Raw genomic sequence first — 15,702 nt, 5'->3', positions numbered from 1 at the left:
AAAGGTGTACCATCTGTAAGAATATTTTCTAGGAGAAGGAGCATATGGTGCGACTTTTTGGTTTCTCCTGCCAGTGCTTTTGAAATATCTTGTAAACAAAAAATCTTAAAACGGTCTTAGAGCCCGCCCTTTATTTACCATTACTTGGCTTCTCCCTCACTCTTGTTTCCGAGCTTCTTTTTGGTCAGTACCTCCTCCCAATCTTTGGATTCCTCCTGGGGCTTCGTATGTGTCCCTGCTATGGAGTATGGGCCAAGTACTGCTTCCTGTCTGCAGCTAGTGTCCTTCCCCTAGCCGCAGACTCCTGTGGGTACTCTTTTTAAAACAAATTAATCTTTTTTTAACTTGTACATGCAGTCTTACAGCGTTCATGTGTCTGCAATCCCGCTGCCCAACTCCAGTCCTCCAACTGCAATTACTACTCCCTCATGTTGCTTTTTCCCGCCTGCTCCCGTTGTCTGTTTCCCCACCACTCCTCCTCCCTTCTTCTGTTGTTCCCCACCCCCGCAAAATGTTAAAAATAAAAAGCGTCCATGCTTGTTTTTTATCAATTGAATTTTCTGTTTTACATATTTGAAGAATTCTTCACATATTTGTTATATAGGGTCCATAATGTTCAGGATGTGAGGCTCAAAGTTTTTCATATACTGCTGGTGTTGGCAGAGGACGTTATTTACTCCTGGATATAAGTAGATATCGTACAGAAGATTACCTATTTTTATTCTTTCATTAGTATTCTTAGTTTGGATAATAATTAGGGCAGTATTGGCTTACTCCATTCACTTTCCACGGTCTGAGCCTGCTTCTAGCTTAGGTTGAGGATTTGGAGAATCAAGGTAGTCTGTGATAATTTGTGAACTGCTGGGGCATCAGTTTGTCTACAGTAGCTGTAATGATGTTCTCATAGTTACAAGTAACATTTTGGATGCTTTTGTAAGGATCAAGATACTTGATTTTTGGTAGCGTCGTGCTCTTGTAGGGCGAATGAAATTAACTTTTACAGTGGATGAGCAAGTCATCTGGCTTTGCCACATGTTGACTGAAATTAGTGATAAGGGGAAATAGGCTAGTGGTCAGACTAGTCTGTTGATGGGGGGGTGGGGGTCCGACTTCATTGGAGTAATTGAATATGAGTTTGAGTGTGTTGCCTTCAGTGAGTGGGGAAGGTTACCATTTGCCAGATATTATGAGATAAGGTTGTTTAGTGCCAGAAAGTGTTTACTATTTGCATTACCCCAATATACGTTGAAATTGTTGAGAAACATACATGCTCTGCCTAGACCCAAAATAAAGATAGATGGTCTGCCTAATCCACAAAGCTCAGCATGGAAAGCACTGGACTACCTTATGGGTAAGCTGGCTTGCCCATGCCAGCCGAGTTGGTTCAGGGTGGTTGACCGCCCTGAACCTGTTAGCTCATGACACTTCCCATACAAGGCTTTGCCTTTTAGAACTCCCCTCTGACGCATCTAGTACTCCAAGTCAACATTCAGAAATTCCACAGTGGTTCTGAAAACCAGCAGTTCCAGATCGTCTATGGCCACTAGACATTGTTACACCTCAAGACTCGTTACATGAAGCATGTGTCATGGTGAGCCCCACTTGGTCCCGTCCTCTGCAAAGTGGTGTGAACTGTATTCAAGAATTATACTAAATACAACAAAAATTATTATTGAACCCAATTAAAATAAATAAACTCAGACTGGAAAATTAAAAATCCCCACCCACCCTAAACAGGTTCTTTAAAGGCATTATTCGTTGTTCCAGTAGCCGTTTGATTCAGTGTGAAAATCAAGCTCTAATATAAATGTACTTTAAAATGGGTCCTTTAAGATGGAAAGAACTCAGAAAATATAAGAATCAAGTCTCTTGATGATCTTATTGCTTCATGTGAAATGCTGCAATTTTACTGTTTGTTATTTCTTTTTACAGCCGCTTTCTCTATCCTGGGAAACACTGGAAGACTGGGGAACTACTAGGAGATTCTGCAAATGACTTCCTTGAGTCTAATTGTTCTGGAAGCAAAGATGGAAAATATGAATTATTGAGCATTGCAAATGAGATCGTCATGGAAGATGTGAAAGATCTAATGACAAAAAGTAAGAATCTGAGGTCATTTAGCAGATCTGAAAGCTATTTTTTGTGTAGGGCTCATTATCCAGTAGGATCTGCCTGTTAAATGTATTTAGATATGTAATTTTAAGACTTTGATACTCCAGACAGGCCATCAGATTTTATGCGGGTGATAGATATACCTCGATTACTCCTGTAGGGGGGAGGGGGGGTTGGCATGGCTGTTTGTTAGCGTCCTTTACAACTTGTGATGTGGACCAGGCTGAATGTCTTTGAGGAGGCATAGCAAATTTTGGAGTCTTTATTAGGAACTGTGCAGTTGATTGAGTGGAGATCTAGACACACATTGATTCAGCATAGCATTACTTATTCTCCCATGCACAGTTAGTATGTCCAGTACTTTCCTATTTTTATAATCAAAAGCATTACTCTGCCTTCAGTTTTATTTTGTTCTTCCTCGTCTCCCATGTGGGAGGCAGTTCATGCATCAAATATGCTTTCATTTCGATAATGTATACATACAAATGTAAAAATACTCTTTTCTTAATATTTCAGACTTAAATCTGATGCTACGTACCAATGTTTTTGCAACTCTACTATCCCAGTGGGTAGTATAGCCACAAAAGGTTGCGTTACGCGCATAGAGAAGCATTATAATACTACTTATTCCTTGGCCAGATTCCTGCACCATCCTTTCACAATCTTTGCTTTCTGGGAATGCTGTTGGACATTCATCCTGTTTTGCTGCCAGACTATGCCCCAGATCCTGGTAGCGACTTGGGAGCCCCGAGCAAATCTGAAGCTGGTCCTGCATTTGCTGCCTAATGGCCTGAAGACAGAGTAGAAAGATTGCAGAGGATGCTCAAAGGCTCCATAAATGCTTTGGTTTGCCTATGGTAAGGGTGTAGTACAGTTCAAGGACTTGGGGTTTGCAGGAGATGACTTGAGCTTGCAATCAAATACGCTATAAAACAGTTATTACATAGTCAGTACTTGGTAACAGAAATACCTTTGTTAGTACATAACCCAATTAATATATAGTGCAAATAAGGCAGAAATAAGACTATTAAATGTCTCTAGCTATAACCATTCCTAAGTTATCACTCCGGACAGTTTAGGTTGTGCTGGCAGCTACCAGCAGTAGGTAACAACAGGAACATATTATATCTGTAAATGTTATCCAATTGAAAATGGCACAAGGGGGTATCTAGTACGTACATCAGCAGATTAGAGATAATCTTCCAGCGCAATATGATAATGTAGGTTCCATGTGGCAATGCTCATGTGGTGGAGGCTTTGAAGCACACAGCGGCATATAGACACATTGAGGGCAATTAATCTATACTCCTACTGCAGCAAGGAGTACTGTTCTGTACAATGGGGCACCAATTCAGACTTTTATGCAGGAAGCTGGCACTGGCTCACCCAAGGAGCTCATGAGCTGAATGGAGGATAGGCTGGGGACTAGACTACAATTCCTGGCTGCCTGCAGGTTTAAAGTAATATCAGGTTTTGTCAGGTGGGAAATTACCCCACGCAAGAACCTACATTCTTCGGACTTCTTGCTCTGGTCGCTGAAGGTAGTCTTACTTGGCCTTTGTTTCTGGTGATGGGCCTGAACCACAAATCTCTGTTGGCCTGGGGCAGCAGGATGTATTACTGAGACCTGACAGTAGGCTGCCCTGGCTTGTTGGGGATGCAGCCAGCAATTGTTATTCCTAGTTTGATCCCGCAGCCCTTCCTAGGTAACAGCACCGAGACAGCTGTAGTTTCCTAGCAAATGATAGCCCAGCCAGTAGCCATAAAATCTTGGGAAGTAAGTTTCACAAGCTACTGGCCGGGTGGTGTCTCTCGCTATTCCCATTTAACAATCAAGAGAGTTGTGAGAGAAAAGTGGGAGCAGACCACATGGTCCTTGATATGTCCAGGAATGCCCTCTCCAGGAGAGAATCTGCTTGATCAAACAGCCGTGACCAAGTCCAGTTTTTAGCATTACAGTGTTCATCGAAACCCCTCTTATGCCTAGTTCATGTACTGCCCTAAATCTTTCAGTCACCAGTCAATGACTCAAACTGCATTCTGATTACACCCCCTTTGTTGTTGGCTTCTGAATGCCCTGTGCAGGTTGCATTCCGAGTAGTCATGGCAAACCCGTTGAACTCTAGGCTCTGTCTCCGTAGATGCAGGAGTGTTGGGTGTATGCTCAGCTCAAGACAAACGCCAAGGGAGCTAGGGCTTGGGACAGAAGAACAACTCTTAGCTGGTGTCTTTATGTAACCTCTAGCTCGGCTCATTCACAAACAAAATGATTTTCTCCTTTTGCAAAAGAAAGCAAAATATTCCCATACTATTATGGCATTGACATTAAGGCAAGATATCCAACGTAGGTCAAGGAAGGCCGGACCCATGCTAGATTTTCAGGATAATGACATGCGTTAACAACTAGATGAGTTTCATTGTATGTAAATGTATCGTAAGTGAATATCCTGAAAATGTTTTGGAAAATTGTATTCAGGAAACAGAAATTCCACGATCAATGCATCTTGCTCAGTTAGTTGTCTCTGAGCAGACTGTTAGTTCATTGGTCAGTGGTTATCATCAGATTGACACTGCATTTATCATGTGTTGAAGCGTGTGATAATAAAATGTTAATAAACTTTTTTACGAAGGCTCTTTCCCCATCCATTCAAAACACAATAATGCATGGGTTTTGCCCTTTTTTGCCCTACCTAGGATTAAGAGTAGCTTTCACAAGAATTGTTGTTAAGTATGGTAAAATGGAAAAAATCCTCTTTTTCAAAAATTCTTACCAGATTATGTGTAAGGTCAACTTCTGTAGAAGTACAATAAAAAGCACCAGTATTCTTCATTACACCATTGAAGACAAGCTATGTGTGGTTATAGCTGTGTGCTTACTTACTACTTATAAAGAATTGGGCTGCATCTTTTGGTGTATTTATATAGGTCCAGGGCTGGTTAATAAGGGGTGAAATTGCAAACTATTGTTTGCAGGAATATTTTTATACTTTGCACTGTATAAATTATTGAAACAAATCTAAATCTGCAAACTTGGTAGGCTCTGTGAGTTACTTACAATGTTTCAGCAGGTCAGATGAAAGCGCATCACACCGAAACCTTGCTGGCCGGATCACTGGCGAAAGCTCTCTGCTGTATCCTTTTAAAGTCGAATGAAAGAGGTCGAAGTGTAAGTGGATGAATGATTTTCATGTAGCCTTAAAGTACCCGGACTCCTGAGCGCTGTTGTGATCATCCAGTCTTCTTTGTGCCAATTGCAAATTACCGAGATCTGTTTAAGGCAGATGAACATCAATATATACCATTGTGGGCACTGCTTAGGCATTGTACAAATGCACATTATACATTTGTTTTCATCATCAATGTGGATGTTTCACCTTCCAAAAAAAACTGGTGGTTGTGTTTGCTCTATAACAGTTAGATACCAGAATTTGCAAAACAAGGCTTTCTGGTATATAAGGTTTTGGGACCAGGACTGTACTAGATTTTTTGGTGTCCTAGGAGAATGCACCAACCGCACCTTCCCCTAGGTAGTAACACAATGTGTGAAATTTCCAACAGAAATCTAGCATCCCTTAGTTCATGGCACCCCAGAGTTTTGGGTGAGTTCATTCATATGGGACATCATGTTCTTGTGTATACTTCAGAAAGGTCTTCTTTCCTACCAACAATCCAGTATGGTTAGAAACCAATTAAAGAAAAGTTAAAACGTGCATTTCTTTACAGTAGAAAGAAGACCTACAGTGTGATCTTTGCTATGTTCAGACTCCGCTCTGCCCAGCCTGTAAAGCCTCTTTCAAATCACACAAACCATACTGCCTCTTGCAGTCGCACTCAGGCTTTGTTTTCTTTTCCTTTGTCGACACATGGATGATTCTGCATCCTCTTCTCTGTTAGACACTGCACAAAGCACATTGACTTTGCTATTACACAAACAAGGAACATATTGTCATTGCTGTCCCATCCCAGCAGTACACAGCTGAGGTCTATAGTCTGTTCCCTGACACACCACACAGAATGCTTTGCATCATCCATTGACTTTGCTAGCTATTTGCTAGCAGTAACCACACACTTGCAGTGCACTCATTCTTGCTCCCACTAGGCAAGGGCGTGCCATGTCATGGTAGGCACACTATCCCTTCCTTATTACTAATTTCTCATTGGTGTCTGTAGCATTGTTTTGTTTTTCTTCTTGGCAGCCTTTCTCAAGCCATGTAGCCAACCTCTTAATAGCTGGCACAACCAGTCTCAAGAATTTATTTGACCTTTCTGGTAGATTTTCCATGGCCTTCGGACCAGGGGAGACGGTGTCAGAGTACTGGGAATTTAGAATAACCTCCGTTTCAGTGTGTGCCCAGAACCTTTACCTTTGACACTGTATTCCAACTCCAGTGGGAACTGCTGATTGCTCTCCCTCTGGAGTTACCAGGAAATCCTATTCCTTCTTGAGGAAGTGTCTTTAGCAAACACTTATCAATACAAATGATGGTCCATTCTCCTGTCAGGAGAAAGGATGGATTCAAGAATCTCCAGTTCCAGAGACCTTGCCTCTATTTCCCCCTTTTGTGTAAATGGGCTGTGGATCAGTAACGTTGCCATTGGCCCTGATGCAAGCAATGAAAATGGCCTCTTTGACTGCTGGTGAGGAAGTAAAATACAGCATTGATCAAGGTTCAATGTGCCCCAGAATGCAAGACACCACAACTGTAAAGATTGGAATCTAGAGTGAATATTTAATGCCGATCAGCATACAACACAAGACCGCTTTTCCGGTGGCTGAGCTAGAAGGCATGTCTTTTATAAATCAAGTTAAACAAAGACAGCGCATGTAGCCACAAGAAGCGTTATCCTAACTTTCACTGTGAGGCTGGGAGAAGGACATTTAGCTTGTGTGCACTCTTGTACCATCTGCACGCGGTAAATGACACATGGGCTTGGGAAGAAGGAGTAGAGATGTGAATTCCAGGGATGCAGTTCATTAAGAAGTAACTGTTCTTTTGGGGATATTTGAAGAGATTAAGGAGTGAAGATGGAGTCTTGTACATCTTCACAAAGGAGAGGCTCTTCTTCCAAAGGCAGTCTCTGCAGACACACATTCCTGAGCTCATGGGAGAAACATGAATAAGCTGTGCCCTGTTTCTGCAACGAGACAGAGGTTAACGTTGGAGAATATTTTACTTCAGCATGTACATTACAGAAATTTAAAAATGTAAACATGATGATGCGCTTAGACATAATACAATGATGTATAAAATAGGATGTGATATCAATATGGAAGCCTACGAAAGACTACAGATAGGATGTGGGACTGGGAAAACAGACAGCCCAGCCTGACCATGAAAACTGTATCAGGCCTGCCAGAGACCCTAGTAAAGTTGCTTCAGTTGGGCCATCCTTTCGTTTTAAGAAGTAAGAGACTACAACAGTGGTCCCTTTTTATAGTACCTCATTTCGTACTTTTCAGTGGTATAAAGTGTCAAGCAATTACTGCAATGATTTCTAGAGGATTAGCAAAGGTGAATAACAAAAAAGTGAAGAAAATTCCTAGAGTCTAAAAATAATCTAACAGAATCCTGGACTAATATCTGTCGTTCTGAGGAAATGTACCCAATTCCCGCATACCTCAGCTGTCTGGGATATGCACAGCCCTCACTTTGTCCGCAGTCCATGTTCTTTTGTGTACATTTGTCCTTCAGAACGTCTACTCAGCATTAGACTCTTCTCTCTCGCTACCCTGCGTAGGCACAGGAGGCAAAAGCAATGGAGGTATAATCCTGAAACACCAGGCTTTGCAGTCCCTTGTTTTTTACATTTTGCCAAACACACCACATATTGACTTTCACCTCTTCTCTGACATGCATAGGTTTTCACCCTTCGTTCCATGACCCTGTCCTGACCGGATAGTATATCCATACCTTTTTGATGTGGTCGAAATTATAGTTTCTGTCTGAGACTGTTGGCTGTTAAGAAGTGGTTGATGTCTCAAGATATGCTGATTCCAGATTGCATTAGCAACACATTTGCGTGCACAGACTTTGAGTGATGTCTATTTTGGAGTTATTCAATGTGGTGAGGTAGGAGAGGGCGGCATCGTTGGGCATCAAAATTCTAGCAGAATTATTATGGCAGACACACCTAGCAGGGCAGTCCATTTGTGAAATACTGCATTAGAGTAATTCTGTACCACAAACCATACCTTCTTTTATTGACCACACCCAGTGGTGTTTTCAGAGTGCTGCTTGGCCTGAATATGGCTGTTAGAATGCTTGAAAAGATATTGAATTATTAAAAAAAAGAAAATCCTGAACACATGATGCAGATATTCACAGGATGAACAAGGAGTTAAAAGGTAACTTTAGTGTTAAGCTACTAGGTCAATATGTACAGTGCACACCTTCCTTATTACTTTTTCCTGATTGTGTAAAGTTAAACAGGAGGATACCATTTTTAGGTCGAAGCTTACCAGACAGTGCAGCTGTCTGGTTTGTCAACATCATCTTCAGAACATTCTGAAAGCGTCCCTGAGAATGCATGTTGCTCATTGCTTACCATTAGTTTTGTGTTTTATAACTCACATTTGCTTACTTTCTATTTGGTGACTTTCTTTGTTTCAGGCTCTCCAACTTGAGCTTGCCCTCCTATGGAGATTAGCCTATTTACTGTATTTTCCCATGAGTGTTCACTTTCTGTAAACAGCCATTTAAATCTTGTTCTCATCTTGTCACATTTGCTGCGCATTCAACGGCAGATGCCAAATTTCAGACTCTGTCTTCCGAGGAAGCTTGGTATTTACTTTTCTTTCCCTAGCAAACACAACAAGATGATGGATGGAGTTCTGAAAACATTCAACCACTTACGCCCAGTCACAGATCTGGGTTAAATCCATCGTTCTTTTGCTCACTATGCCACCCCAGTTTGGACCCAGCCATTTGCAAATCCGTCTTGACCCTGTTCCTCATGGGAACAGTCCAGCCCGAACTGCCAGGCCTGGACCGGAAATAGGAATCCTGGTACCAGTTTCAGAGTTTCACCCCTTCAGCCAGGCAAGTTTGAATCCAGTGGGACAGTAAGCAAAGGACCCACATCTGGGCATACCCTTGGTCACTTAGGGCGAACATGACAAACACAACAAGATGATGGACAGAGTGCTGGAACTTTTCATCCCCTTACACCCAGTCACGGATCTTGGTTTAATCCATTCTTTTGCTCACTATGCCACCCCAGTTTGGACCCAGCCATATGCTAATCACGATGGATTAAACCCAGAACTATGACTGATGGTGAATCTTTGACAGTGTTCAACATTCCATACATCATCTTTTTTGTTGCATTAAGGGTATGCCCAGACGTGGATCCCGTGCTCTCACGCCACCGATTTCAAGCTAGCCTGGGTGATGCTCGAAACCGGTCCCAGGATGCTTGTTTTCCGGTCCAGGGAGGATCTGGCCTGGCAGTTCGGGCTGGACTGTTCCCATGGGGAACATGGTCGAGGCTGATCTGCATATGGCTGGGTCCAAACTGGAATAGTTTGGCAAGCAAAATAATGATGGATTAAACCAAGATCTCTGACTGGGTGTGATGTTTGACAATGTTCATCAATCCGTCCATCATCTTTTTGTGTTTACTTTTCTTTCTATCACTTGAAAGTGAGAAGATTTAGGTGACAATCGTGTGCTAGAAAAAAAGCTTTTCCTTTCACAAAACAAAATTTTAATGTCTGTAAATTAACTGTTCAGATATTTCAGAGTTAGGAAAGCACAAATGAGGCAAATCTTTATGTAATTCTGAAGTGTGATGGAAGCAAACATTTTATTACAATCAAAACAAATCAATACACTAGGGTATGACATTTCCACACATTTATTGTTCGTGTTCTGTATATTGTTATCAGTAAAACAGTATGTCTCTGCAAATTAATGTTAATTTCAATTGAAAATGTGTTGTCTGTAATGGCAGTGCGCTACCATACCATACATACTCCACACTATGCCACTCCATTTAACAGCACTCCACTGTATGCTCCTCCACTCTGCAACACCCTACGACACGTCACTCCACTCTACGACATGTCACTCCACTCTACGACATGTCACTCCACCCTACGACATGTCACTCCACGACACGTCACTCCACTCTACGACACATCACTCCACTCTACGACGCGTCACTCCACCACATGTCACTCCACTCCACCACACGTCATTCCAAGCTATGACACGTCACCCCAAACTACGACATGTCACTGCACTCTGCTCTACGACATCGCATCCACTCTGTCACTCCACTTTATGCCACGCCACTCTGTCACTCCACTCTATGCCACTCCACTGTCACTCCACTCTATACCACTCCACTGTATGCCACTCTGTGACCCGCTCTTCCTTGCTGCTCCTCTCCAGTCTACTTCACTCCACTCTATGCCACACCACTCTCTGACACAACACTCTTCTCCTTTTTACGACACAACACTGTACTTAAATCTACAACATTCCACTCTACTATACTCCTCTCTGACACTTTACTCCAGCCACGCTATGCCATTCCACTCCACTCTACAACACTTTACTCGACTCTACAGCACTTCACTCTGTGTTCCTCCACTCTACAACACTGTTTGTCTCTTCACTCTACGACATTCTTCTCCGCTCTATGGCATTCCATGCCTCTCTACTCTACAACACTGTACTCCACTCTATGCCACTCTGCAGCACTCTCCTCCAATCTACACATCTCTCTTCTCACCACTCTATGGCTCTCTGCTCCACTCTATGCCACTTCACTCTACTCCACTCACTTTTAGCCATGAGGAACAGCAGCGACACCGGTGTACAACATGGCTAAAACATATTGGCAAACCCAATACCTCTTGCATAGGCTGATCTGTGGACTTTGCCAATGCTTGTTTTGAATTAAGTTATGGAAACAGCACTAACTGTACTCAACTAGCAGTGCAGATGATTGAAATAGTGTAAACAGTTCTCTGCTAATGCAACTTTATTTTTTATTTATCAAGCGTATCCAAGGTATTTTCATGGAAATGGTTAACCATGCCCTTTTTTGCCCAACCTGCTACTGCAGGGAGATATGTTTTTTTTTTTTAAGTCCTGGTTGAAAGAGGGTGAGCAGAGGAGTTCTTCTTTTAGGATTGGAGGGTGTTTCCACGTTCTCCAAGGCAGTACTGCACATCAGTCAATATTGTGATTTAGTATACAAATATAATGCAAAAATGCTTGAGCTCAAGAGTGAGATGCATTGAAGAAAAGTTGTTTTTAATTGTCTCCTGCAGACCTTGCCAGATACTTTCCTCCTCATTGTGTGATGGGTGACATTTTCTGTAAATTGTTTTGTAGTTTTACACAGAATCTTATGAACTTGGAGTCTTTTATAGATTCACACACTTGAATCTTCAAAGATAATTGTGGTGTGGGGCCAGACATTGTTTGTGGTTCTACTTCATTGTAGCTTGTGTCTGTGCTGTTAGTTGTCCCGAATAATCCTCTTTGCTAAAAGCTAAATGTTTGTTTTCACTTTTTAACATGCAGCTGGCCAGGAAATGAATTCCCGTATTTTGGTAAGTCTTTATGAGCTCCATATTTTGAAAAAAAAGGGTTGTTGGATTATAAAATAATATTTTTTATTTTTTGGGTATTTTGGGATGGCCTTCTGATCATGATATGATTTACTTTACAAACATTGTAAAAGAGACCGTATGTAGGAGTAATCCAAATAACGCCAGTTGATACATATGTGAAATACAGTTACCATTAACATTTGAAGGCAGTCTTCTTTACATTCGATCCTGCTTGTTTTCCCGGCTCCACCCTCCCTTTACCATAATATATATATGTTCCAGAGACTGGTAACTGATGCTGGCACTGCTTCCTTGTAGGTCATTAAAGCCGCAGAAGATAGTGCCTTACAGTACATGAACTTTATGAACGTGATCTTTGCAGCACAGAAACAGGTAAGGTTATATATATTTTGCTTTACTTTAAATGATGGGATTGATGTTGTATACACAATCTATTATCACGTAACCCATTAGATGGATCAGGTTACCAATGGAATATATCCACAAACTTCCTTTCATTGTATTGGTTACCTATTGTTTGTACACAGGGTTGGGGATGTTGGTGGGCACTTGAGGGGGATGGGTTGTGGTTGGTGTATGAGAGATGGTTAGAAGTGGTATAGAGAAAAAAGTGATATTTTGCTTTTGTTTCAGTTGTTAACCTAGGTTATTATGGGTAGATGATGCCTTGCACCGCCAAGCCATGTTGTACTTCACATTGCTTATAAGAACTTAAAACGATGATGAACTCCTCCGCACAGTGCCTTATCTTTCCTGCAGGGTTTTGTAAAATAAACATCTACCTCCCTCTCTCAGGAACCCATCCAATTCTGGGGGAAGTTGTTGGGCGATACTTGCAGGTCCAAATCAGTCAATAATTTGGGAAGATTGTTGTGGAGGTAACCGTGTGAAATAGATCTCTACAGAAACCCTATAAAAGATGCACCCTGGAAGAAAGCTAACTCCCTTTTCAATGTTATCTTTCCTTTGACTTTCTCAGTTGTGGTATGATTGTGTCCTTACTCAACGTCTGGTCCTTGGGTCCTCTGGTGAGAAGTCTGAAAGCACTGCTTATCTTGGGAGTTTCTGTTGCAGTCAATGCCACCAGTATTGTGATCAGAAACAATTGGTTTGCTTCCCAGTGCCAAGAACTCTTAAAGATTAATTGCTTGAGCATTTTATTTTAGTTTAATTCATGTAAAGTCAATTTGAATAATAAGGGTCCTACTAGAGACCATTATTTAGTCCCAGATTGTTCATACTTGGATTCACTATATCTACTTTTCTAAGGCACCCTGCATTTCCTTCTCTTTTTTTGCTTCAGTCATGGTCTCCTTGATCAACATTACTTCCATAGTAGTAACCTTCGATTAGTTCCCCGAAATTTATTTTATAAATCCTTGAGTTCATATGTTGATGATAAGGACTCAACCTGAAACTTTCATGTATTTTGTGTACTTAGTGTTTCCAATCTTCTCTGGTTTCACTACTTGAATGGGAATCTTTGTAGTAGAAAAATGTCCCTTGTTGCCTAGTCTGATTCCTGGCACAGCTTCACTAAAATAATTGTAAACAAATAGAATACATGTTCACTGCATCGTAGGGACTACTGCTTGGGGTCAGGAACCCAGTTCATTTCCAAAATTCAGATCCACAATAACTTTGTGAGTATGGATAGAATCACCTGAACCCAGGCACTTGGGTTTGCTTCTTTAGCTCTCCCCTCCGCCCTCAGACATTCCTTTCACATCATAGCAGGCAATTGCTTTGGATGGTAGACTGTTACAGCTTTTCATGCTGGCTGCCCCAAACCCTCTTTAATTCATTATATTATGAAAGAGTGTCTTGCCCCTATAGGTAGCCCGCACAATAGTATTTTCAGCCTACAACTCGCATTCATGAAGCACCATCTTACTTCCCTCATTCAAGAAAGAGGGGGGTGTTCACCTCGTGTGGTCATGGGATAAGCAGAGCTCTCTATGCTTTGCCTAGTTTTATTCCTTTTTTTTTTTTAACTAAAAAGTTTATCTGTGTGCCTTCTCGTCTTCATATGCTTTTCTGTATCTGCAGGTAGCAACCAGACAAGCATAATTTGATGAGAAGGAATGCTATAAAGCAATTAATCCTTTTTAAAATATCTAATAAATCTAGTTTTGTAGTTGTATGAGGAGTATTTTCGCAGTATAAAAGTGTTCAATTGGTTCCCTTGAGGATTTCTGAAAGAGGTGAACATTGTTTTAGGCTGCAACCTTCATAGCTTCCCTTTTTCTTCATCTTTTTATGTTTTAATGGAGGAATGTGTTTTGGGCCCAACAATTATGTTGTATTTGAGGTCGGCAGTGATCATGTGTGAGAATTTGTTGTGAACTATGAAGACAAAACTCTGGCATGAGTGCCCACAGTTATTCCTCAATGCTCTTACCAGATTTCATTCAAGACAAGATTCGGAACCATCGAGGAAAGTTTTCGGGCGGTGTTCCTCTACCAGAGAATTGAGTTTTGAATATTGTCCCACAGAGTATTGTGGCCAAAATATAATTATGTTCTTATTTTCTCAATGTTGTAGTAGTCAATATTTTGGCAGGACCATATTTTTATTCTCAATATTCTCACATACATTTGTTTCAGGCTTAAGGTTTTAATGTGGATTTTTAGCAAAACAGAGATTCACTCTTGGAGAAAAAGCTTTCGTTTCAGTGAGGCAGGGGCAGCTATACCATTGCCTTATAAGTGAGTATAAACAGAGAACCAAGAGGCATCTCAAAAGCAATTTATTAAAACTAAACCCCACAATCAGATATTCTCCCAATCTTTAACACAATTAACAAGTGAACTCACTTTAGCTGCCCTCTTTAGGTGTCCTATGTCCTCAACAAGCCACCTCTGTCTGCGATCTAGAAATTATACTTGACCCTAACCTAAATATGGATCATCAAATAACCAAAGTTACCCACATCTATTAGTTCAGATTAGTCTGCTTAGAAGGATCCTGACCTTTTTACCTTTCTCAGATTAAGTAACATTGGCCAATGCCTTTATACGATTGATTGAACCACAGTAATTCGGTATACATTGACCTTCCCAAAAATTTCACTGATTACAAAAAAAATACAAAATCCCCCTATAATAGTAATCTTCTATGCAAAAGAAAATAATGATTTGGTGTCTTTTCATCGACAACTACTCCACTGACTCTCAATACATAAACATATCTTACTTAGATCATATTGCCTAAAGCTCAAAATGTATTATGGTAATGCCCCTGATTTCTGAAGGACACATTTAAAAAAAAAAAATCTTTCCCTAGAACACTCTGGTCTGGTGACAAAGCCTTATTTGTGATCTTGTCCACAAAATTGGTCAGATGGGCTGGATTTGCCTTCAGGGTACCGGAAGCCCTACGTTGCAGTAATCCTGCCTTTGCCATCTGCAGCATTAAGCATCTACTAACCTTTAAGAAAACCATTAAAGCCCCACTTTCGGACAAGTGTGAAGTAATTCATTAAGTAGTGGACGATCTCCTTACCGCCTGTGCTAGATTCCAGTGGCAGGAGACTCCCCTAAAGTGACAGTGCGCGGCCAAGAAATTCCCATAAATACATAAAACACTGAGGTAAAGTTTCGGGCAGGATCTACCAGAATATGGAGTTCTTAATATTGTTCTGCTAAAGTATTGAGGACCAAAGATCGTTATATTATTCTCTTCTCATTATTGTGGTTGCCGATATTTAGGCTTCTGCGCTTCGTTGATGCCTACATATGACATAATGTCTGTTTAACCAGCACAATGGAATTTAACTTTTAATGTATGTGAATACTGGTCTTTGCAAATGCTGTCTGTCCTTGTTGTTGCAATTTTTAATGATATTCCCCACTGTCTGTTCTATTTCAGAATGTTTTGATTGACGCCTGCGTATTAGATTCACATTCAGGACTCCTTCAGCAGGTGCAGTTTTGTTTTTAGAACTATCCATTGGTTTGTGGCATAAAACACTCATTTGAAAAAATCTTTACAGACCTTG

The 15,702-nt window shown here is 41.1% G+C and overlaps 1 protein-coding gene across 2 annotated transcripts in view; it reads left to right on the top strand.

The window, feature by feature from the left end:
• GTF2H3 (general transcription factor IIH subunit 3) overlaps nt 1-15,702 on the top strand; it is an 82,907-nt gene that overhangs the window by 30,011 nt on the left and 37,194 nt on the right. Inside the window, exons 4-9 of one of the 2 annotated variants that reach the window (XM_085634147.1) lie at nt 1,933-2,099; nt 5,181-5,243; nt 8,429-8,458; nt 11,652-11,680; nt 11,999-12,073; nt 15,573-15,626. In XM_085634147.1, the coding sequence (XP_085490273.1) occupies nt 1,933-2,099; nt 5,181-5,243; nt 8,429-8,458; nt 11,652-11,680; nt 11,999-12,073; nt 15,573-15,626 (418 nt within the window). Of the gene's footprint in view, nt 1-1,932; nt 2,100-5,177; nt 5,244-8,428; nt 8,459-11,651; nt 11,681-11,998; nt 12,074-15,572; nt 15,627-15,702 lie in introns of both variants that reach the window. The other variant, XM_085634146.1, reaches the window with a different exon arrangement.

This window comes from Triturus cristatus, chromosome 11 (genome assembly GCF_964204655.1).
Source record: "Triturus cristatus chromosome 11, aTriCri1.1, whole genome shotgun sequence".
In the NCBI taxonomy this organism is placed as follows: domain Eukaryota; kingdom Metazoa; phylum Chordata; class Amphibia; order Caudata; family Salamandridae; genus Triturus; species Triturus cristatus.
This window is presented reverse-complemented; position numbering and strand designations above follow the sequence as displayed.